Source organism: Atractosteus spatula, chromosome 3 (assembly GCF_055471065.1).
Source record: "Atractosteus spatula isolate fAtrSpa1 chromosome 3, fAtrSpa1.hap1, whole genome shotgun sequence".
NCBI classification, from domain to species: Eukaryota; Metazoa; Chordata; class Actinopteri; order Semionotiformes; family Lepisosteidae; genus Atractosteus; species Atractosteus spatula.
The window spans coordinates 18,967,845-18,992,796 of NC_142708.1; the positions used below are offsets into that span (position 1 = coordinate 18,967,845).

Genomic DNA, 24,952 nt, shown 5'->3' on the forward strand with positions numbered 1-24,952 from the left:
TGCTGGCGCACGAATGAAACAAAACCTGGGTCTAAAAAGTCTGCTTTACTGCCAAACCAGTCCTTTGGGTTGTTTGGCTTTTTTTATGGTGTGCTTGAAACAAGGTACAAATAAAAAAAAGGATACAAGAAGAATTATAAAAATCACATATCATATACAAAATACATTATACATTACAGTGCAGACGGCATCCACAAATTTATCCAGAAATACTTTAATAAATGCTCAACAGTGTTGAGTGGAGAAACCGAATCGCCTCACTTCAGGTGCTCTTCCAGAAGAGCTTTGTTCTGTTCTAAGAATAATTACAAAAGAGAGGAGGTCCATTCAGCCCATTTAGCCTGTTTTATACTCTGTAGCTAATGAGGATCTCATTTAAACATTTCCTAAAGTAAGCCAGGATATTTGTTTCTGCAGCATGGCTGTTTAGTTTATTCTATACACCTGTCACCCTTTTGTGACGAAGTACCTTTTAAATGCACTCACACATAGTTTACAATGACAGTGTGTCTTCTGGTTTGTGTTTCACTGTTTATTCTGAAGATGTCCACTATGTTGGACTTTGTCAGGGCCTTTTTGAATTCTTTGTATCAGGTCCCTCTTAGAGTTCTGTAAGACTAAAAAGGTTCAGTTCATTCAGCACGTCAGCATAGGCCATTAACACCCTTAAGCCACGAATTGATTCCACAACAGCAATATGTTTTCTGTAATGTGGAGACCAAAATTGTAAATATTTAGTGGTGCAACATTGACATCCTTTGATGTAAATTCTATACCTTTAACTGTGTATCCTAACATTTCATTTGACCTTTTATATTTTTATACAAATAGTTTAAATAAAGATGAAACTAAATTGTCAAGTAAGAAATGCAGATCAAAACCACACTATTTGCTATTGAGAAAGACAACAGTGTTAAAGTGTACAGATTAAAATGTTAGAATATGTATCCAGGTATCCTGACCTTAATCCTGACAACTTTTATGCATAGACCTGATCAGCCTCTGAACAGACTGCTTCGGGATGTTCTGATGCAACTCCTGCTGTATGGCTACATCTAACTGTTGAAGACTGATCTGTCTCCTGTTAATGGCATTGTCATCTGTGGCAAGTTGGTCCCATGTATATGCTGTTAGACTCAGGTGAAAAAGATGCCCACTGCAAAACCTCAACATTGTTTTCTTGAAGTCTTCTCTATCATAATCTTAGCTCTGTGTGGTTTTGTTAAAAACAATTGTTAAAAAATGTCATCTTGATTGGCTTGCAGGAGGGAAAAACTCCAGGAATAGCCTTACACACTGAGCAGAAATGTTGTCCTCAGTCAGCACCAAAGGTGTTATTGTGTTAAAGGAGATCGCTCCACTAATCAACACATTTCTGCTATCCCACCAACTGGCTTGAACATCGCAGCTGTCAGTATAACTTTCACCATGGAATCTCCACACACTCTACACACAGTCCTCTGTCAGACCTGTCAAGGGTCTAGAACTGCAGTTTTTCTGAAATCACATGAATTTAGCTGTTCAGTTTATTTTCTATCCTCAGGAACAGTTCTACAGAATCAACAAACCTATGTGTTTGCTATTTAAAATGTGAATGATAGTATTGTACCAGACTGTACCCTCAACTAGGACGATCCCATCAGCCTACACTCACATAATTTCACAATGGCCGCCATAAAGTGAAGTCCAGCAACTTTTGTTGTTTGCCTTTTTCGATAACAACAAAGGAGACAACAGCAATTAATAAAAAAATCCCAACCATCACTTGGGTGCACTCCCTTTATATATGAAACACAAAGACTAATTACACAGATATGAAAATGCTTCCAAACAGCCTTCAAATTATCCTATGAACACCCATTGTGGCTATTTATGAGTATAAGAAGCCATATCACCTCAGCCATTTCTTAAAGGGGAACTGCAGTCCGAATTTCTTAGACCTCAAATCTTGGTAACAAAATAAATTTATTGACGTTATAGAAAAATTTAACAAATTTTGAATTAAGCACAAAATCGTGAACTTTGAGAAAGTACTGTAAGTCGTCATGTTGTCCCAAACTCACATTCGAGTTCCCACGAATTGCAGCATGATGCAACCCTTCCTGTACACTAGTCACCATAAAGCCTGATGTAATGTGACGTATAAGCGAATAAGTACAGGTTGTGCAGCAGACATTTCACTGCAGAAATGTTCCAATGTGATCCACATACTGAGTTAACAAGTAGTATTTGTAGGCAAAACCGTCTCAAAATCAAAAACAATATTTCTATTGGATTACAAGAGATGTATTCACAGGCATGCTTCTTTACAATGTAATAAGGCTGCTTCACATCACCGGATGTTTTGTGGCCTCATTCTGAATCACAGAACATGGCACTGCGCATACCTAGACATTTAGACTATTTTGTGATGTAAATTAGAGGTTTTACAAGTTACTGTGTGCATTTTAATTTCATTGTGATTTATTGTGGTACTCATCAATGCTGATTCTTTCTCACCCCCAAGTATAAAAATAGCATTGCAATTAACCTTTAAGATGGTCTCCCAAAGTTATTTGTTCAATGAACCACTAATGTAAAACCTACATTTTCGTTGTGTATTAATACATGTTCCTACCAATCAAAATATTTCAGATTGCTGGCCTTTTTAATTTGTTTTTTTAATGAGAATAATATTAAACATAATGTTGTTTAATATTTATTAACTTAAGTAATAAGCTGTACTGAAAAGCTCTTAAGAAATTCAGTACTCTCTTCTTTAAAACGGAATTGAACATCAAAACGATTAATAAAACAATAGAAGAAAATATACTAGAAAATGTGTCACTTATATGGTCTTTACTTAACTTAAAGTTAATTTCATAGGAGCAGTGGCTCATTTTATATCATTATTTGCTTAGATCAAGGTGTTGATACATTGCTAATTATCATTCGGAAGATTCACACTCAGTCCTTATCAAGTTGTGTTAGGTGAACTGCATTTTGCCATGACAATGAGAATAGATCTTTACCCCTCCCAAGAGTATCGTGGATCAATCCTATAAACAGGTTTAAGTGACAGCTCAGTAAATCTTATGTAGTAACCTCTAAACTTACCCATGTGAAATGAACTGTTTTGTTTACCTGTTAGTGTTCAGAGTGCAGTAGTCAGTAAAGTCAGTTTTGAGGTATGTCAGTACAAAGAGCACACATACAATAAGAATAGCTAATACAAGCACACACATATAATACAAATGAACAATGCATAAGCTATGGGTTAAATTTATAATGAATTAAGGGTTGTATCACAGCATATTTTAATTGTTTCAGTCATTAAGGTTTATCTGAAACTACTGTATTTAAGGTATCCTAATGAATTGCTTACTGTCCATGTAATATGTAGAGTAAAGCTCTCAGTGGCAAAGGTCTTATTGGCTGAAAAGATCACAAATTATACTTGGATCATATCAATATCTACTTTTTTCCTGGTGTGCATTAATTACTTTCCAAAATGTGGATCAAATGTGAAATGTACCAAATGTGCATATGCCGTGTCAATACAGACTCTAAACCCGTATCTCTTACAGAGACTACCCCTGTAGGAATTGCTGGTTAACATGACTAACTTTCATGTTATTCCACTGAGAATTCCCACCATTTTATATTCCACTGAGAATTTCCATATCTTTATATATTATAAGAAAGGTTGCAAGTGAAAGCCATCCATTCTGCCACGCTAGCTTATTTGTTTGTTTGTCTGTTGCTAAGTGATCCAAGGATCATATCCAGCCACTTTTTGAAAGGGGTGTTAGATTTTTTGTAGCTTGTTAGACTGCCACAACTCTTTGTATAAAACCTGTCTTAATTCACTTCCCCTTGACTTTTTCAAACTGCAGCATTTCCCAGTGTCCTTTAAAACATTACTGTGTTTGATGTAATTTATTTGTTTCCATTTGTGTCACCTTTTGCCTGGTTAAATGTATGATCTATTATAAAAACCATTAAGGAAAAAGTGTTTCATGGCTGAAAGTGTACATCAATGTAAAACCTACAGGGAAACCAAAACAAGCTTTGAGCTTATATCAACACCATTGAGCCTCAATGACTGAAAAGGGTGTTTTGTGTATGTTGTCTCCATTTACTGTGGTGGAAACAAAATTAAATGAAACTCTCACATTACAATTTTCATAGATTTATCCGGAATAAATTAAAACTCTAAAAATTAACTGGCACAACTCTCTGTCTGGTGCCTGTTGAGTTTTTGAATATGAGGGAGGAATTTACTTTCCTTTGCTTTCCCTATTGTTTTGGTATAGAATGCAATTAATAAGATTTTTGTCATGTTAGTTTTGTCATGTAGCCAAAGCCTAGCAGATCTATCCCCACTAATAAGCACAACAAAGACTTTCGGTTTCTTGATGTCACAAAATTTGTCAGGCATATTCTACAGCCAGTTCCTAAGTCTGTCTAATCTCGCCTTCATGTGTCAGTGCTGTTTTGTTAAAGTACCAAGAGTCATCTGTGGGTGTTACAGGATAATTGCTCTGACACCATAAAGTACACCATTTATACACCTGTGGCACTCTCCCACATTTTCAGACCAATATCTGAGTCATGACTCCAGGCACAAACAAGAGAAAATCATAACACAATTTATCCCTTTGTGATGACAAATGTAATGCCTTTGAAACACATGTGCGTCAGGACTATTAGATTTTCTTGACCTAGGCTCCAGCCCAGAACTGAGTCCTAAGCAGTTCAGTATTGTGTAATCAAATGAGAGCCCAGCCTTAACTTACAACTCAAGACTCAGTCGAGCTCCAGATAGACTGTGTGTGCTGTTACTTTCATGCCCACGGCTTCCTCAAATAACAGTAAAGAAAGTGACATGACATGACATAAAGCTTTCAGTACTGTATGTTTATCAGCATAGGTACACTTAGAAGTTTAACATTAAAAGCCCTAGTAGACAGAACCCACAGCTTTTAATACTATACAAAACAATACTTACTTTATAAGGAGTATGCTACATAAACATGCCTTGTACTTTCAAAAACGTAGTTTTAAATTATGTATATTAATAGTGTGAGTATACACCTGCATTTGAGGACTAGGTTGCCTGTAATTAGCAAACATGCCTTAAAGGCAGAAGATCACACCCTGAAACTCCTAAAACTGAAAATTCAGGATCAGTTTTGGTAGTGTTGAAGAGTGCAAATACTATGACATTCTTTGCTCCCGTGCTTTGGGGTGAGGGATGTCAGCAGCATATTCTTTTCAATGTAGGAGAATTAAGGTTCTCTCTTGATTTTTGCATTGATTTACCTGAGTTTCTGTGTGATGTACATTACTCTGGGATACTGCTGCAGTGGAAAAATCTATTATATCACATTCCCAAGGGATTTTGATGATGAGCTTTAGCCTCCTTTTCAATAAATTGATGAGGGTTAGTCAGCAGAGTAGAGTACTGGTTAGTGCTGTGGGCATTGGAAGGGGAGGTCATGGGTGCAGATTTCCTGTTGTATTGGTAAATACCCTGCCGTATAAAAGCGTCAGAAGGTCATCGTTGTAAATGAGAAATAAGTTCTCAATAGACTTACCTCGAAAAAAAGAAGAAATGGCTGCATTAATGGTACTCCTGACATACAATACGCAGGCAACCTTTTCATGAACTGGAAATATATGGGATATATTCTATGAAAACACCTGTCCAGGTTACAGTGGTTCTAAGAACAAACTGACTGACATCACTCTGCATCATGGGTTGCATGAATATTAATTAGCTCCGACTGTATCGCTACTCTAGAAAGTAGATCTGTGTAAAGAGACTTTTCATTCTGTTTCTCTAATAGTCAAGAGTCAGCAGCCATGAACATCTTCTTTACTTTAATTAGGGCTCATCCGCACAGCACAGAGTTGCTTCATCTTTCTTTCTCTTGCTCTTGAAAAAAAGTTAACTCCTGTACTTGCAGTAAAGTCATTCATTGGTCTTGAGTTGTAACATCTTGCATCTCTACAGTCTCCTCTAGATCTCTAGATTGTTGTCTACCAAACATAGAATTTACTAAGAGGAGTTTTACATCTCTTCCTCATTCTCACATGTAGTGTGGAGCTCGGCTGAGTCTGTTCTTAGCAGCAGCCCTCATTAGCCAAAACCATGGTATTCACCACATACTTAAAACTCTGCAGTAATATTATTGCCTATGAGAACATAAGAAGAAGGGTTACAAATGAGAAGAGGACATTTGGCCCATCAAGCCTGTCTCGTAGTTAGTGGCTTATTGATCCGCGGATATCATCCAGCCATTTCTTGAATGAAGCAAGCGTAGCTGGGAAGTGTAGCTTGTTCTAGAGTCCCATTAGCCTTGAGGTGGTTTGGCACAATCTGATGGGGTTCCTATCAAGCGATCACATTATAACATGCCAGTATAATATTGTATAAGATAACATTTCATTTTAACACAAAAACTATCAATTTGTAATTTAGAATTTGTGCTGTATACCCACCTTTCCTTTTGTGTTCTCAATTGTTATTCTCTATGTACATTTTGGATGCACTGGACTATGTATTCAATGTGCTATACTGTATATGCTGTCCTATATTTACACAATGTCCAGTTGCACATAGACTGTAACTATTGTCCCTTAAATTGTTTTAACACACTGGAATATTTTAACTGCTACATGATATGATGAAAAATCATATGTTAGGTATAACTGAGAAAAGTGTGGGATTTAATACACATTATAGAAACTAGAAATATTTATAGAAAGTGAAAATCCGGGTCATATGACTGGTAGTATGGGGCTGAATAAGTAACGTAGTCCTGAGAAAACTCCATAGATGAAATTCCAGGCCAGTGTCCTTGTACTGAACCATCCCAGATGCGTAACACGTCAACCCATGCCATTATAATTTTAATATTTATTATTAAACTTATCAAATTAGCAAACAACCATACACTATTCTAAGTGAGCACTTAACTTACGTTTAAACAAGCAATACATATACAGTACATACCTGTTTTTGTTCGACTGGTGAATGTCCCCTGCAAATACTGCTTGTTCCTCCATTTTTATTGTTCGATCCTCTCAGCTGTAGTCTTCTGCACTCGTAATGATAATGGTCCTGATGACTCCTGACCCCTTGAGCCTCTGTCTTGATGCTTTATCTTACTTCTACAGTTAGGAGTTTAATTCTGTCTTTGACTTCACAAGCTTTATTCTCTAACATAGTAAACAATTGTTGTTAAGTGAGAAATTCTAATTAGCTCACATCATGTTTATTAATCATGTGTACTATTGAGATTGTGCAAATTTGATTTCTCCACATAACTGCTTCATAATACATTTAAACATAAATGCTTGTATAAAAAGTGGTGGGAAATTTTACTTGAGGTCACAACAACTTAGTTGGCCTTTGTCCAGTTAAGAGCACTTGGGACAATTTTGCAGAGTCTATTATGAGGTTTCGCCTGCAGGCAGCAGTTTTGGTACCAATTGGATTTGTATAGCAAGGATGAGTATACTGTATATTTAAATCCATAGCTTAAAAATGAGATACAAATAAAATACAAATAGTCTGGCATCTACCAAAAGGATGTACAGTCATTTTGAAATACCCTACTTTCCCACATTTCTTGGCTTCCTGCATTTGCTTCCATTTAACTATGGTCAGATTTAACTGTCAGTAATAATCTGATTTTAGCTGTTGTCACTTTCAGAAAGCACAAGTAGTCATTCACATTGACACATGGTAAATAGTTTCTGTGGTTCTTTTTTGGCAGCTCCCTCTTAGTGCATTCGTTTGAAATTGTCGGAAGCTGGAGAGTTTAATTTAACAGGTTTTCAATGTTGCTCACACATTGATTCCATTTTTTAACAGGATTTACATTCAGTACTTAATTCATTCCCATTCTCTGTGTGTTTGATTTTGCAGTATATTGTTAGAAAGTCTTAAAGTGCCTCCAACAAATATAAACCATAAAATGTGTCAAAGAAAAATTATTCCGGTGTTTAACTTTAAGAAACCGTAGATCTGAGATTTATTTTAAATTAATTACATTGGTTTTTCACTGTGGGGTCCCCATCTTTGCAATCAAGACCAAAAATAGTATTTTGTGCAGAAAGGAATCTAGAATGAAAAGAAAATCCTAAAACGTTGAGGAAAAAATAAAACATGCTTATAAAAAACTAAGCCTGTGGTTCATTAAATCACATTTCAATTTTGAATGTCAGAGAAATGCCCAGAATTTATGTGGATTAGATACTGAATTATAACATGATGCCCATCTATCCCATGTTGTTGAAGTACAGAAGCATGCTTTGAAGTAAAGGGCATTTTCTTATGTTAAATCAACTGTATTCAGTGTCTTGTATGCAGATATAGGCCCAGAGAGAATAACATATTTACAAACCATTTCATCTTGTTAAATGAAATGCCAAGGAAATCATTCCCGAAGTATTTGTAATAAGAGTTTTCAAACTAGTTGCCTCTCCATTTTTATCCACCGAACTGGCGCTCTTTGGAATGTCTAAGCTGTGCAGTTAACATAAATTAGAATTACACAGGCGTCAAGAGTCCCCCCGAAAAGATCAGAGCGAACGCGGGGCCTGGAGACGACATGCTCTGTTTGGCTCAATTGATTACACCACTGCCTTCAGGCAATGGAACCCCGGTGGAGAAAGAGTGTTATTGATCCAGACCATGAAAATAATCAAATCAATTCATTTCTCATCAGATTTGTGCTGTTTGACCTTTTTCTGTACTGTTTGCCACATGTTTGATGTAGAGTATTATGAAAGAATGGGGGGAAAAACACCCTTTCATTTGGAAGTACAGTACACGTCATTTTATTTACTATGTCTAGTATGAAATTCCAGCTCTAAAGATCATAGTCTCGAGTCGCAAAGAACTTAATATAGTGCTGTCTGTTAAGTGTGCTTACCCCCCCCCCCCCCAAAGTTACTAGTATATGGCATGTCTTTCATTTTTTCCCTTTCCTTTTCTTTTTGATTTATCACAATTGTGTGTTCTCATATATTCTTGTTCTTTTTTTAACATGACAATTTGGAATTGTATAAGAAGTATTATGATGGATAAGTGTTCATCGCACTTTCGATTATTTTTGCTTTTGTGAACTGAATGAGTCAGTTGACAAAACAAGCTGTCAAGAGATGGAGTAGCAGACAGCTGCTTTAAAGTGATTGGAGGCAGTCATAATGCATCTGTCATTTCATGTTTATTGGCCCTTTTTATGCTCAGGTTTGCTACATACTGACTAGAGTACATATAAATATAAGAAGAGAAGGCATTCGGCCCATGCTTATTGATCCAAGTTTCTTTGCTCCAGCAATATGGCTTGTTACTATACAGTATGCTCCCACAGCCCTATACATAGGATGTCCCTCCTGTTCGTGGTTTTAAATGCACTTACACTAGTTTCCTCTTATGCCCTCTGCTTTATGTTTTACTGTTTAGGTAAACTCACATATTTTTTTACAGCCTATTTGTTCAATGTTCTTTACAGACAATATGCACTACAGCTACAAGAGCCACAGGTGCTTTTATCATATCTTAAACTACATTACTAGACTCAGATTTTGGAGAAATATTTATTTACAGCTTGTGACTCCCACTTATCTTCATGTTTTCAGAAGAAGTTTTCACGACTTACTGTTGGGTGTCTGCTTAAATTTAGGTAATGAAAAACATTAGTGAGTCCCATATACTTTACAAACATAAAAGGAACAAGGGGAATGGTAAGACAAATCTTGGCTACTAGGGGGAAATACCAACAGATTATACAGTATATGCACCTGATCTGACAGAAAACAACCTCTTCTTTGGGATGTTATTAAAGAAAATCATCCCATTGGAATGAGTACATCTGGCACTATTACTATTGTAGCACTTACAGGCTTGTGGAAGTGGAGCTGAAAAAAGGGAAATTAAACTTTTAGCAAATTTTAATGGCAGTTTTATTCGTGTGAAATACAAATGGTATTTACAAAGCAGAAGGAAACACAGCAAGACCCCAGCAATGATAATCACTGCCTGTTGGATTGTACAATACAATGATAAAAGAAAACAATTAAAACATGCAGACATTTTTACATCAAGTTGTCATTAAATAAAACCACTCTTGCCTACTAATAACATTCTACTCTCTACAGCCCTCTAAATCCCTTCACACACTTGGTCCAGACCTGTTAAAAGGCTAGTATCCAGACCTCCTCAGTCCTGTGTGATGATCTTCTTTCATTACGTCCTATTACATGACTGATTTCTGTCTCATCCATGGGGAATGTGAAGATAAGCACCGTTCAGATATTTATGGACAACTGTGAAGTATTTATACTACAACTGTGGACTGTTATAGCAAATATGTTGGACTAAACAGAAAATAAATATATATTTTCATGCATTCTATTGAATGTGGATCCTAGAGAATATAGGCATACAGTAGTTAAAAGACAGATTTGTAAGATATTTATATTGGTGCATTTTATCTACAGTTGTACAGTAGCTGTACTAAAATATTCACATTGATAAAATGCTTTTAATGTATTGCGTTCATCCAGAATGAGAGGATATTTCAGAAGAGAGTTATATTTAGTCTAAACATTATTAATCTAACATAATTTCTGGCAGCTGCGTTACAACCTTGCAGCTCAGAAGCTCAGCAAGACTGGGCCTGGTCAGTACTAGGATGTTAGATCTCATGGAATAACCACAATGCTGCTCAAAGTGGTGTTAGTGGAGTATTAAGTTGCACTTTTCTCTTTGGACTGATGTACTAGTATGGTGACTGGGAAAACAGAGTTGTATTAGGTGCTGTCTTTCAGATGAGAAGTTAAACTGAAGACCGAAGTACTTGGTCATAAATTATCTCTTTGCACTGTTTGTATGCATAGTGGTTAATCTGTTACATGCCACTCTTCATTTAAAGGGGAACTTCGTTCCCAATTTCTCAGACCGTTTATTAAACCTTGGTAACAAAATAAATCGTATCAAATGTTTAATTCTGAATTAAGCACAAAATTGTGAACTTTGTGAAAGCACTGTATTGTATATAAATGTTGTTGCAAATCCCTGATCTTGCTATGGGCGAGAGAGAGGGTTTAAGAAAATCACGATATGAAGTGGCCCTTCCTGCTCACTAGTCACTGTAATGACTAACCAAATAATGTGATGTATGAATGAATAAGTACAGGTTGTGCAGCAGACATTTCAATGCAGAAATGTTCCAATGTGATCTCTACACAAAGTAAACAAGTTTTATGTGCTGGCAAAACAGTCTAAAAGTCGAGCGCAATATTTCTATTGGATTAAAACAGATGTATTCACAAGCCTGCTTCTTTATAATGTAATGCAGTTTACAATGTAAATTGGAGGATTTTACACATTACTGTATACATTTTACTTTTCATTGTGATTTGAATTGCTTTCATCGATGCTGATTCTTTCTAACCCCAAATTATAAAAATGACGTTGCAGTTCCCCTTTAAGAGTAGAGGTGCCAATCCCACTGTCCTGTCTTAATTCTACATTGTGATTGTTCATTCTGGTCTAATTAGAATTTCCCCTTAATTCAGATAGTGTATTGAATTCGTCTTCACTTTATCTACTGTGTAGAGGAGCTTCTGGTGCATGACAGATGCCACTCGTTGTGATATGTCATTCCATATCTAATCTGTGCCATTCTGCTTCTCTTAAAATCTGTCTCATTCCTTCATAGTCTGCTTCTTTTGTTGTTTTGTTTTTATGTTTGCTTTGAAAAAGCAAAACAGACGGTAACGCAATTTGACATGATCAGAAAGTTTATTTACATTTGAATGAGGTTAGAGCTAAGAAGGAAGTCAACAGAGCCAGTGCCTAAGGTAGCACTGTGTTTTTGTGAACCTCATGACACTTTGTCAATGGAGTGTGTTATAAAAGCTTATCCACTGAGACTATATTTATTTATATTTTTATATATAAGATTTAATCTTTATATAATTATATCTGTGTCTATGGGAGGGTGGCAGCACAGTGGCGCAGTGTTTAGCATTGTTGCTTCACCCCACTGGGGGCACTGGGTTCATTTCCAAACAATGGTTGCTCCCTGGGGAGAGTTTGTATGTTCTTCCCATGTCTGGCTGGGTGTAAGTGGAGTGTGTCAGTGTCTGTGTGTGCCTTGTGACTGACTGGCATCCCTGTATTGGATGAAGCAGGAAGAAAATGGGTGGATTTCTGTCTGTCGCATTGAGAAACAGATATAATGCTTCAAAAAAAGTAAAAGCCTATGTGAGAATTTCTGGAGGTTTGTGTCTGAAAACATTAAAACACACACCTTTAAGGTATTTAGAAAAGTATTTATTATTCAGGGTTAAATTTTACAGATGTTTGCATGTTATTAGTCTGAATGATATAAAAACTGGAAAGCCAAACAAGGGAGGTCCATTAAGAGGAGGACTTTCCTTGCTTATGTCTCACAAAAATTATTACACCAAACACGGACAAGGACAAGAGTCATGGGATGTTTTCTGATTCCGCTTCCAGTCCAGCCTTTCACAGTCTCTCTCATTCTTTGCTCCATATTTGTCCCACATTCGGATTCTTCTGTGAGGAATTAGAATATCCACATTTCAATTTTACGCGCATAAAGTATGCTACTAAGACAAAATAGGTTCTCATATTTAAAAGAGAAAACAGACATCACACATACACCCTCAATGCTTACAGATGAAACCAACCCAAACAACATGAGAAGCATTAGTCTTGCAGTTCCAGTTAAACACTTTCAAACAGCTGCAACTGAAGGTGCATCTTCTGATGCCTTTTACTGCCTATAAAAACTTATGAAAGTAATTTTACTTAAAATATATAATTTTTTTGAGCGTACGTTAGTATGATCCCATGGACACATACTCCAGCTACATAAGAAGTAAAAAGTGAGTTCTTTCTCTCTAGGGCATTCTGAGCACCTGTTCAGTCCCTAAGCAAACATCATTTGATAACATTCAGGATGGCTGCAGGGTCCTTGTCTATACACTTCAGGGACAGGAAAAGCAATCTCAGTTACTGTAAGTCTATTGAGACTTTACAAGACAAATTCCATTGGGCTTAAACATCAATAAGCTTCTTTGGAATCCTTGTTCTTTGGAATCCGTGTTACTGTAATACACCATTTAATTTTGTAGCAGCTGTATACACACAGACTTTGTGAGTTGAAAACTAACTAAGCAAAAGAAAGACAAAAATATATCACTTAGTAACTTAACGTGGACTGCACGTTACCTGTAGTTATTAACATGACATGTTAGCTTTTATTTTTCTGTGATCCATCTAATACCTTCCACACTATGTTCATATACATTATGAACATGTGCTCACAAGAGTTTAAGATTTTTTTCCTATGATATTCATAAGTGACCTATTACCTCAAAAAATGATAAACATTGAATGATTTGTTAGCAATTTTCCAATGAGAAAAAAATGATTTGTTGATTTAGCAGACTCTAGTTTTAAAGACGGTTCAATGATTACTATTGATATGTGAATGATGCTTTAGCCTGCCCATATTCCCATTTTTGTTTCATTAAAATGTTGCCCTTCCCCTAAATAGCACTGTGCGAAAAGTGTGCATGTGAGAGGGACCAACAATGTCTTCAGATGATTTATTTGTTGGCTATATATTACAGGTCATTATGGAAAGGGTGGCATTTTTATTAATTAAGAATTCCTGCAGGATTAACCACAGAACTACAGTGTCTTTTCTCATTTTTCACATTAGGTCCATGTGTGAAGCAAATCGTGGGAGAGAAAGAAACGTTATATAACACTGCAGCTTTTTTCCAAATTTCTTAAGCACTGCCTTTCATCTTTATTCATTTTGTGTTGAATGAATAGCTCATTGGGTAAAACAGATGACTGAGAATCATAATGTTTGTCCATCTGCCTAAAAAATTAAAATCTCCATTTGACATAAGGGTTGAAGTTTGGAAATATGCATTATATTAAAAAAAACATCTCTAGTTGGTAATATGAAAGAATCTGTTGTTTTTGCTTCTTATCACACATCTGTATGACATATTGTGAAAAAATCATTTTATGTGTATTCTTGGTGCAGTATTTGGGTAATGCAGCTATTAACCACAGATTTTATCACTGTACAAATTACAGGGTATCAATAAAAATAGTATGCAACATGTGTCAGTTACAAATTATTGAATAACAAATCTTAGCTCAGGACTGGGGACAGTGCCTAATCTCTGTGGTAAAGAAATGAATGTGATAGGAAATAAAGATTGGCAAGATAATGCATAAGGATAATCTACTTTATAATTCTGACACTGTTTTAATGTGTTCATGAAATTTGAAAACAATACAAAACTGTAGAGATCTTGCAAGAATTGGCATGTTTTGAGATTCTTTTAACGGACACTTTGGCTGAATGTAATATCTTTTCTTCCACCTCCCATACAGACTATGTGCTTTGAAATGGTCAAATAACTCTATAAAAAACTGAATAATGAAGCGTTATTGTAACTTTAACAAAATATGTATCTGGATGTTTGTTTTAACAGATTACAAAGCTTCTTTTAAAAATAAAATACAAGAGATGTTGTATGTTATGGATTTTGTAGAATCTGTAGGATCAGAAGACCTATTTCTCAAACCTTATTCCATATCTCAAATAATAGACTCTTAAAATTTAGATGTTTTTGCAGTCAGCGTCGGAATGTGGAGCTTTAGTTACATCATTGCTTTAGGAGACATTTTGCACTGAGCTGTATTTAAAAGTCCCTGGAGTTGATGTAAACGATGATAACCATTTCCAGAACTCACAACTCGCAGTTTTCACATTGCTGCCAAACCTTGCATCCTAATTTCAAGTCACACTTTTCCAATGTACGTTTGTACAGAAGATGAGATTAACAGATTAAAACTGAATCATATGACAAGAATGTTTGTTTCTTATTTAAGAAGGAGAAGGATTTTTTGTAAGAAGAAAAACTGATTCGCTTTTCCATATTCAAAGGAGCTTTATGTCTGAGTCTTCTGAAATGAAGGGGTTTTTCATAGTCCGGTGGTAATACACTTCCAGTGAAAAGAGCAGTCTTACAGGTACTGCTAATGTCAACTCATTTATAAAGAAGCATACCAAAGCCCCAGTGACTGTTTTTACCTATTATCTGTAGTTTGAAATTCTGATAAGATGAGATACAGGCATCCCTTATCAGACAGTATGACAAGCTTTGCTGCTATTTAGACTGTAAGTTTACCATCACAGCTGGCTTTTTGACATTTTAAGCGGAGTCATAAATTGCTTTAGCTGAGTCTTTTTTGCTAGTCATGAGGAGGTAGGCATTCCAGGATTTTTGTAATAGAAATAACCCCAATTTCAAGGGGATGCTTCAGCAACATGCTGAACTCAGTTCAGACTTCACATTAAACACGTGGGTGGGGTGACATCTGGAACAATTAAGCTCTATTAGACACTCTTTTCTGATGCCAGAACCACTTTCTCTATTATGTGACTCTGGTTCATCTTGATTTCATAAGTTGTCCCAGTAATTTAGGTGAAATTAAATAATATATTTACTACATATTTACTGCATATTGTAGTATACTTTCACAATATATTGAATGCTTGGTTTAATAGACTTAAATGGGAAGGGCTTTCTGTTATTGCTAAATGTACATAAATTCACAATTGATTTTATTGCAATAGTTGTTGTAAATATACCATATTAAGCCTGCTTTGTGTTTTAAGTGCAGTGCTTCTGTGTATGTCTTACTTATTTGAACAATAGGATGTATATGAGATAAAAAAAAGTTTGATTTGGTCTGGGATATGGAAATATGAATTAGTGAAAAGATAGATTTTGAGTAAGCAAATGGGTGTAGTTTAGAGTACCTGATAACTGCCAAAGAATTGTTAAAGTATTGACAATTAGCCCATGTTTATGCAAAAGCCTTAGAATTAAACAGAAACAGGAATTAGTTTAATTGTTATTACTATAGCTTAGGGTTGGTGAGAAGGAACCGAGCTAGTCATTTAACCATCTTTAACTCAGATTGATCAGAATCATCAAAAAGATTTTCGTAACATCTCCTGTAAATTGGACAAAAGCCACTAACATGAACTGCTGTAGAAGCCGATCCATCACATTTATTAACCATTTCTAAATGACTCATTGTCAGATGTTCTTTGTCATTAAAATCAGTTGTTCCTCTCTACACATCCATCAATACCAAATACTTTTTTTTAAGAATTAACTGTTAGCTTAAACCAAAATCACAGTAAAAAATCGCCATGGAACGGATTTTGCAGCATATGTATCCATTATGTATGTAGCTCTGTGTATACCATAGAGCAGACCACATCTTTGAATTCAGCTGTTTATTCCTTTGACCAAATGGTGGCAGAAACTGATGATTTCTCTTGGGATAAAAGATACCTTTTATCCTTAAAATGTTTCTTCACCAGGAATGACATTTCAGTGTCTTGCACACAGTATTAAGGACCTCTTAGATAGACAGGATACAATTTTCATATAAAGTGGGACTTTTTTATTTTCTTCAAAAAATGTAATTTGAGAAACAGTTGCACTTTGCAAAAAAGCTTTTCAATCATCCCTAAATGCCACAAAAAGAAAAGAATATAAATGTAATAGTTTGCTTAATTTTTACATGGCTTAACGCAATGTTTTGACATTTTTGCTGGTGATAGTTTCATGGTTTCTTAGACTAAAATAAGGTCATATTCTATCAACTAATATTAATTTATTTATTAATTTATTCATTTTAGAGTTCTACATATTATTTTTTTATTTTACATTTTAATTTAAAAGGCCTTTTTAGAACAGAACAGGAAGTACTGTACTTTTTAATCGCACGTGAGCTGAATTAGTGGACCAAAAAACTACATTTCCCACAAATGTAAATGTTGTTGTTTTTTTTGCATATTTCCTCCTAGTGTGTGTAGTGAATAAGACATCTAAAAAAATCTGATGTTTCAGATTTAGTACCCAAGAGGAACCAAATTGAATTCAACCCCTGAACCAGGCCTATACTGTCTATACTTTCCCAGAGAATTCAAGATGTTAAGGACACATACACTCCAGGTGGAAATTACCTCTGGGGACTTGGGGGGTTGGGGGATTAACCAGAAAATAAAACATAGCATTCACTCTGAGCACCTATAAACCTCTTCTAAATTTCTAAATGTCACTGACAGTTTTACCTTCATCAGAGAAACAAAAAGCTAATCGTGAACAGTTTGAATTTAGTATGAACACCCCCTCCCATTTCTCTCATCTTTCAGTTTTGATTTCCAGGTGTGTTATTTTTCATTTGTATACAATACTTTGCCTATTTCTTTGCATCTTCACAGTAAGGATGTTGTGTTTCTTTTATTTTGGCAAGGTTCTGCTTTTGCGATGGTATATTTCTATAAAAACGGCAAATTAGCCATACGTGGGCTTGGAATATAGCACTTTTTTATTCTGTGTCATCAGGAAAAAGGTGTTACATAAGATGATTGCTTTGCAGAATTAGGATTTAAAAGAGATTGATTTTGCTGCTCAAAGTTGTTAAAAACAACCAGTAGAGCTATACTTTCTATTGCAGTCATTATTATGGTCGGTCCTGTTTATTAATATCTTAATTTAAAAAAATTGTTTTACTGCTGTGAAATTAAATTTAATGGTTAAATATTGTATCACCCAGCAACACACAACTGGTCAATACCTGGATGGGAGACCTACTGGGAAAAACTAAGGTTGCTGCTGGAAGTGGTGGTAGTCGGGCCAGTAGGGGGCGCTCATCCTGCAGTCTGTGTGGGTCCTAATGCCCCAGTATACTGACAGGGATACTATTCTGTAAAAAGACGCTGTCCTTCGGATGAGACATAAAACCGAGGTCCCAGGATGTTTCACGAAAAGAGTAGGAGTGTTTTCCCAGCATCTTAGCCGAATTTCCAATTGGCCTTTACCAATCCTGATAATCCCCATCGATGAACTGGCTTCATTACTCTGCTCTCCTCCCCACTGATAGCTGATGTGTGGGGAGTGTTCTGGTGCACTATGGCTGCTGTCGCATCATCCAGGTGGGGCTGCACATTGGTGGTGGTGGAGGGGAGTCCCCATTACCTGTAAAGTGCTTTGAGTGGAGTGTCCAGAAAAGCACTATATAAGTATAAAGATTATTATTATTGTTGTTGGATATTAGAGATCACTTGTTTGTGCAATGCTTTGATACTTTGTGAAATTATTAAAAACATATATCTTTATCACTATTTAAGGTGAACGTACTACACTGAAACCTTGTACAAACTTCCGTAAAGAGAGTTGGGATTCACTGCACCACCTGGAGTTTTTACATAGTACTGTAGTCCTACATTCGATTATCAGAAAAAATAAAAAAGCCACGACATGCTCTGGTCCGTGACACCGCAGTCACAGTGGTATGACTGTCACTAATTGACACCTTGTGCATTTGTGATGGCTGCATCTGTTTACAGTAGTGTTTTAAAATTAGGTGCTCAATATCCATGTTTTTGCTGTAAGGTATTTTTAAGTGGTGGAGTGTAGAAAATTGGATTGATTTGTCATACATTTCTGTGCCAATGAGAACATCAAACTCTAAAGATTTCAATTAGTTACTTTTTTTTTAGATCAGGGTTCTTATCTTGTTGAAGTGACCATGATAGAGCAGTGTCACACCTCTTCACTGAAGTGTCAGACTGTTCAAGATTCTTAGCATTGATAATGCTGTTGTTGTATTTATCTCATCTTGGGAATAGGAACAGGCTGTTGTCAGGTAACACTTTCATCTCCAGACTTAAAGTTGATTAAACACACAGCTGAAGTTGCCTTTATCAAAAATGTTAGGAAGAAGCTGTAAATGATCTTAACCAACAGATAACACAGACCAGTGTATCAGTGTGCATAATGTGAAATCAAGGGTAAACAGAGCATAAAGAAATGGCTCTGTTTGACATACTGGCAGCCTAGCACTACGGGAATTGATGGTATAATCGAGTTACCTTGGTAGATGGACAATTCAATGTTGAATTACTTTCTGTTTGTGGTTTTGGAAATTTGAAGCAACACAGTACAACACCACATTTGCACTTTGTTAATTTGTAAAGACAGGTAAACTACATGCTCGCACTCTGTTCACCCAAATACACGAAGATTGCATCTATTGTTTAAGGCAGTTAAGATGTGCCCTCTAGCTTTCCTGTATCTTTTGCACAAATAAGCAAAAGGAACTGACTTGCAGCTGTAAATCATGACTTTCCTGCTCAAAAATTCACCCAGGCTCAAAATCTTGGTCTGAAATACTGAGAAGTTCCAACACATAGACATTTTAGCCAATATTTATAATATTTATAAGAAGACATATTTGGCAGCATTAGGCAAGAGGTAAAACTGAAACCTCCTGCAGACAGACATTTGGCAATGCTTAGATTGTATGCATACTGCAACACTTTAGAGCCAAGCTGTAGGGTGGCCAGTCAACAGTAGCTGAGGAGTTTTCTGTTACATTTACTGTGTTTTGATTTATTATACCGTATATATAAAGGTAATCATTGTTGGATGTATTGCTCTTGAGATCAAAGCATTTGCATTATTTGTATTGTACAAGTTGGGAGTGGTACAGTGGTAAGTATCGCTGGCTCACTGCCTCACAGCATTGGTGACTGGGGTTCAGTTCCAGACCTGGGGAGCTGTCTGCATGGAGTTTGTATGTTTTCTCAATGTTTTCTCCCACAGTCCGAAGAGGTACTGGTAGGTCAGTTGGCTACTTGGAAAACTGGCTCATTGAGTGAGTGTGTGCATGTTTGTGTCTGTGTGTGCCCTGTCTAGGGTGTATCCCATTTGTACCCATTGACAAGGATATAGGCTCCAGCTACCCTGCAATCCTGAATTGGATGATTAGAAGATATAAGGATATTGTGCAAGCTGCATGTATATCTGTTTCTCAAGACTTTCAAACCCTAATATCATTCCTTGTCACCTTCTCTAAACTCCTTCAAATCTAGACTTAAAATCTTCTTCTTTAGAAGAGCCTTTACTTAACTGGTTCTGTTCTTTACCCCTTTGCTCCTACTGTACAGTATTCAGTACCTCCATCTACTGTCTCCTCTCTTTGTGTATTCTCATTGTACATATCTTGTGTATTTTTTTATCGTTGTTGTCATTTTGTAAAGCACTTTGAGAAGCCACCTTTGAAGGTGCTATACAGTATAAAATTATTATTGTTGTTATTATTATTATTACTAGTGTCAAGTGCTGTAGTCTTGACATATATGTAGACATATATGTAGTCAAAAATAAAGTAGATGAATATGCGGTGTTTTAGTTTTGAACAGAAGTTTTGAGCTTCTGCATCACATGCTTCTATTTGTTTTAACTTTTCTCTGGCTCTAATGCATTATGGGTTTAATGTAAAACTCCAAGACATAAAACTCCAGCAGTTTTTGGTTGCTGTTTTGTAGTAACTCTGTTTTTCACAGCCTGTATGGCTAGAGCCAGAAGAACTTCATGTACTTACATTTGTAAATCATATGCCTGAGAGTTACAGCATCCCCACTGGCTACTATAAGAAATTGAAAATGCACAGGTACACCAGTTAGATTAACAGACTTGAGTTTCTTGAGTTGCATGTTGAGTTATTATATTCTGAAGTTTTAAGGGGAACCATTATGTCATACATATTTCTTTAGCACCACTGGCATTCATGTAGCAGACAGTCTGAAACAAGAAACTGGAAGAAAGAAAATGCTTATCATCTTTTAGGTGTCAGGTTTACAGAATTTTTTACTTGTGGCATGTACAGTTGACTGGTTTCTGTTTTTGACTCAGTGCAATTTCTATTTCTCAGGCTTGAGGTTATGCATTAATGAGAGTGTCAAAAACTGAATTTCATTTAAGTGTTTGAAACAAACAAATTTAGCTGCTACCAGTGGGTGACTAATTGCTGACTTGGTTTCCTTGTTGTTCGTTCTTTGACAGGTGAATGAAGAGACTGTGGAGCAGTTGGTCCAGCAGTATCCACACATAACATTCAGCACTGTGATGCAGGATTGCAAGAGAACCTTGGAGAGAGCCTATCAAATGGGCTGGATTCCTAACAGATCCTCTTTGTCATAACCTCTGACAAATTGGTCATTCATCTCGCACACTTGCTCAGAGTCAGTCTGAAGTCATTACTAAGATCTTCTCAGAACTCTTAATAGTTAGGAATTGGTTTGTCTTTTTTTGTTTGATTTAATGGTTGGATTTTGGATCTTTTTATACACACTAGTAAAGCTTAAAAGCAAAAGTGATCATACTTTGTGAATCTGACAATACAATTAGTATAAGAAGCTAGAAGAAAAAATAGTGGAAGACTTTTTTGAAGCAATGCTGAAATTGTATTCAAGCGTTTCTATTTGTACTTTTTATGTGTGCAACCTTATAAAGTTGCAGTGCTTTAAAATACAACATTAAAGCTCACATCTGGAATAACTCATCTGCCAATCTCTACCACAGGTTCACCTGATTTTGTATTTTAAGTTAAAATATAGACATACTTCTTTGAGCAAACAAGAAAAGATTATTCCTTTTGTTGTAAAGGAAGATGGGTTATAAAAAGAGTTCTTGATCATTTCTATCCTGGATCTTTCATGCAGTAGAAAATGATCAATAAAAAAGTTAAAAAGCCCTAATTCTGTGTAGTGAAAATATTTGTTTGGACATATATACAGTATTATTTGTATACCATTACATTTTTTAATTGTTTAGTAAAAAACAAAAGAAAACTATATGCTACTTATTAAAGCACACCTTGTAATTATGTGGGATTTTGTGTCATTTTAAAGTCAATCCTGTATTCTCTCACTAGTAAGTAATCTTATCACCACGTGATTATGCAAGTAAGGCAGGGTATTGTTTGTGTAAAATAGCAAAGTCTTGGACAATCGTAGCTGATTAACCTAATCAGTTACTAAAGAAGGTTGTTTCAATGCAGTAATTATATAATCTTAAAGTACTTAAACAGTTTTAAAGAACACGCATCTTACCATGTTTATAATGGAATGTAGAATATATAAACAAACATTTTTCATTTTTAACTTCTTGCTTTTCTTCCTTTTTGAAGATCTTCATAAATGACCTTTATTTGACAAAGCAAATATGAAAGACCGATTTTTATTAGAACTTTTATTAGAATGATATCATTGTCTTTTTTATTAGGTGTAAGGCCATTGTATAACTATAGAAGTTCAAATGGGAAGCTTCACCAGCACACAAGCTGAAAAGGAACAAATAGAGCTGAATTCTAGGCTGATTCACTCAGAAAGGAAGACAACAAAACACTAGCGGTGGAGTTTCCTTCGGGTGTAACGTCTTTGTACTACTCAGTGTGGAAATAACCTCTACTTGTTCCTTTTTATAACACACATTGAAGTAGATGCTAGTTATAAAAAGGGTATATATATCCACTTTATATGTAATTTGACATTTAACATTTCTAACACTTAATTTTAAAAGAAGAGTGTGCTTCAGTTCAATTCCACAGAAGTGTGTAGGATTACATTTTTGTAGCTTCTATGTATAACAAAGGTAAAAGAGAGCCCCTTTCTCTGTTATGAGAAAGTTCAATTTTTTATAAATCTTTTTGTCATTTTGAAGAAGGCAGTGTTCTTTTCCTTCGTACCATTGATTTTAAATGCAAATGCTCAGGCATACAAAATAGTTTTCTATTTTTAAGACCCATAGAAATTCTATAGGTGTCCAAAAAGGGCTATAGGTGAACTAATTACCCTTTAAAGTACTGTATGTCATGGAGATATCCAAATTGTCAGCAATATATACGGTACTTCCAGGAGGGTTCATGTGTTTCATTGACTTTCAATCACTTACCCTGAAGACAGTATATGTCAACGCCTGGACAATTTGATTTTATTACCTAAAATGAAAAAAAAAGGATAATGCTATTTTTGTTAAGTTTGTTTGATTGTGATTGTTCTTCTGTTTCAGTAATAAAAAAATAAAAAAAACATGGTTGTATTTTTGTTCACTTTAGGAAATATACATTGGATGTGTAAGACTAAAGGAAGCTCACTCATTTTAAAGAAAGTCTCTGATGTAAACATCCAGCATTTTCATAATGGCAATTGAAACTGACTTCATTATTTGAGTCATTGATAGTTCAGACATCAGGACTTACCATGTATTTTCAGAGCAGAGAGGAATTCTTTGCTTGATTTATGAAACCTGCAAAAAGGTTTTATTGATGTTAAGTCTCCCGTGACAGACAAAAGTATGATCATGTCGTGATGTTTTTGAGCAAGCAACCGGTCAGTTGCAACTGACACCAAAGTAACAGTGAAAGTACTGACCTGCAGAGAAAATGAGACTGTTCTGTGACTTTGTTTTTCCATTTGTTCAAACCCATCCCATGTGGAAAACAGAATAAAACAGCTGGTAATAGAAGAGGACATGACTTACTGTACATTAGGAAATAAACTATCTCTTCTGCTAAAATTGCACACTGTACAGTAAATTTCCCTGTTTTTTTTTTCCTAATAGTGTCAATCACCGGGATTCCAAATGACCAGCTAACAACCCTTTGCTCTCTTTCAGACTGGGTGACAGGGCAGCTGTTGTAAACGAATACCAAGGGAAACAGACAGACTTTTAATTTGACACCTTCCTCTTTTAGAAGACCTGCATTGGACACCCACAGACAGCAGTTAATCAACCCTTCATCTGCCTCTGCATTACTAGCTGAAGTGACCCACAAAAACTGGTGGCTGCCATCTGTAAACTTTTACAGGCAGACAAGGCAGTCAGTTGAGATTTTGCTTATTTAAATTAACATGAGCAATGGCAACCCCTGTGACATGCCAAGTGTTTGGGAGCTTAGAGGTATCAGGGAGAACTGCATCTCTCCAATCCCCTTAGCTTGTAATTGATAATTAAAGGATACCTGTACACCTGCAATGTGACCAAGCAGAGGCTGCTTGTGAAGGGTTGTAGCAGTAAACTGAGTTGATTACATTTCAGCCATTCCATTTAGGGAGCACAGCAGTATAAAGGTAAAAGCAAATAATAGGATATTTTAAATATTCCAAAAAGCATGGATGGACAAACTGAAAGCTGGTAGCACATATTCAAGGAAAACATCTTGAATCACTACAACACTGTAAAAAGCCCCATATTAAACAATGGCAATGTCATCCTATGGATAGAAAAAGTTCCTGAAAAGGAGAATCTATGAAATTCTCTATAGGCCTGGAAAAAATGGAAATGAAATCTTGAGTGAATGTTGACTCTTTTTCTCATTTCATTTTGAGAAGTGAATTTTAGATACAGACACAGTATTAAATATTACTGTAATTTTGAAATGAACGCTTGGAAGCTTGATTAATTTCAAACCCAACGTAAATGAACTGAAGTTTAATTTTCACACCAATGCATAGAAAGTAATTGCTTCAACATTTGTACGTGACAAATATTATTTTGAGATGTTAAACATAAAGTACATTAAAACTAGAGTCTTACATATAGTATTTACAGGTACTCAGACACACTGCATCACTTCTGAACCAGAGGTTCCACAAGAAATCCAATGTTAGTGAATTTTTACTGCCTAATTCATGGACTTAGCTGTTGTCTTTAAGGTTTTCTTAGTAATTTTCCCAACACTGATATGTGTTTCTGTATCAGGTATCTACTCTGAAAACATATACTATGATTAGAAAATACATTTATATTAGCTACTGTCCTTAGACTGTTTTCCAGATGTTCATATGACCTTTCCATAATGGAAAAAAAAACAAATTTAACACCATTACCATGTCAAGCTCAGCTACAGAGCCATTTTACATTACTAGGAATAGATGTATAATTACACAATAATTACACTGAGCATTTTCTTCTTTATGCATGCAATGACCAGTGCAGACCCTTCTAGTGGAAAGAGCTTATA

The 24,952-nt window shown here is 35.7% G+C and overlaps 1 protein-coding gene across 1 annotated transcript in view; it reads left to right on the top strand.

The window, feature by feature from the left end:
* Window positions 1-22,259, top strand: part of fbxl17 (F-box and leucine-rich repeat protein 17) — a 316,022-nt gene extending 293,763 nt beyond the window's left edge. Inside the window, exon 10 of the mRNA XM_088911430.1 lies at window positions 20,992-22,259. Coding sequence (XP_088767556.1) covers window positions 20,992-21,129 — 138 coding nt within the window. The 3' untranslated portion in view covers window positions 21,130-22,259. The remainder of the gene's footprint in view (window positions 1-20,991) is intronic.
* The last annotated feature ends 2,693 nt before the right edge of the window (window positions 22,260-24,952 follow it).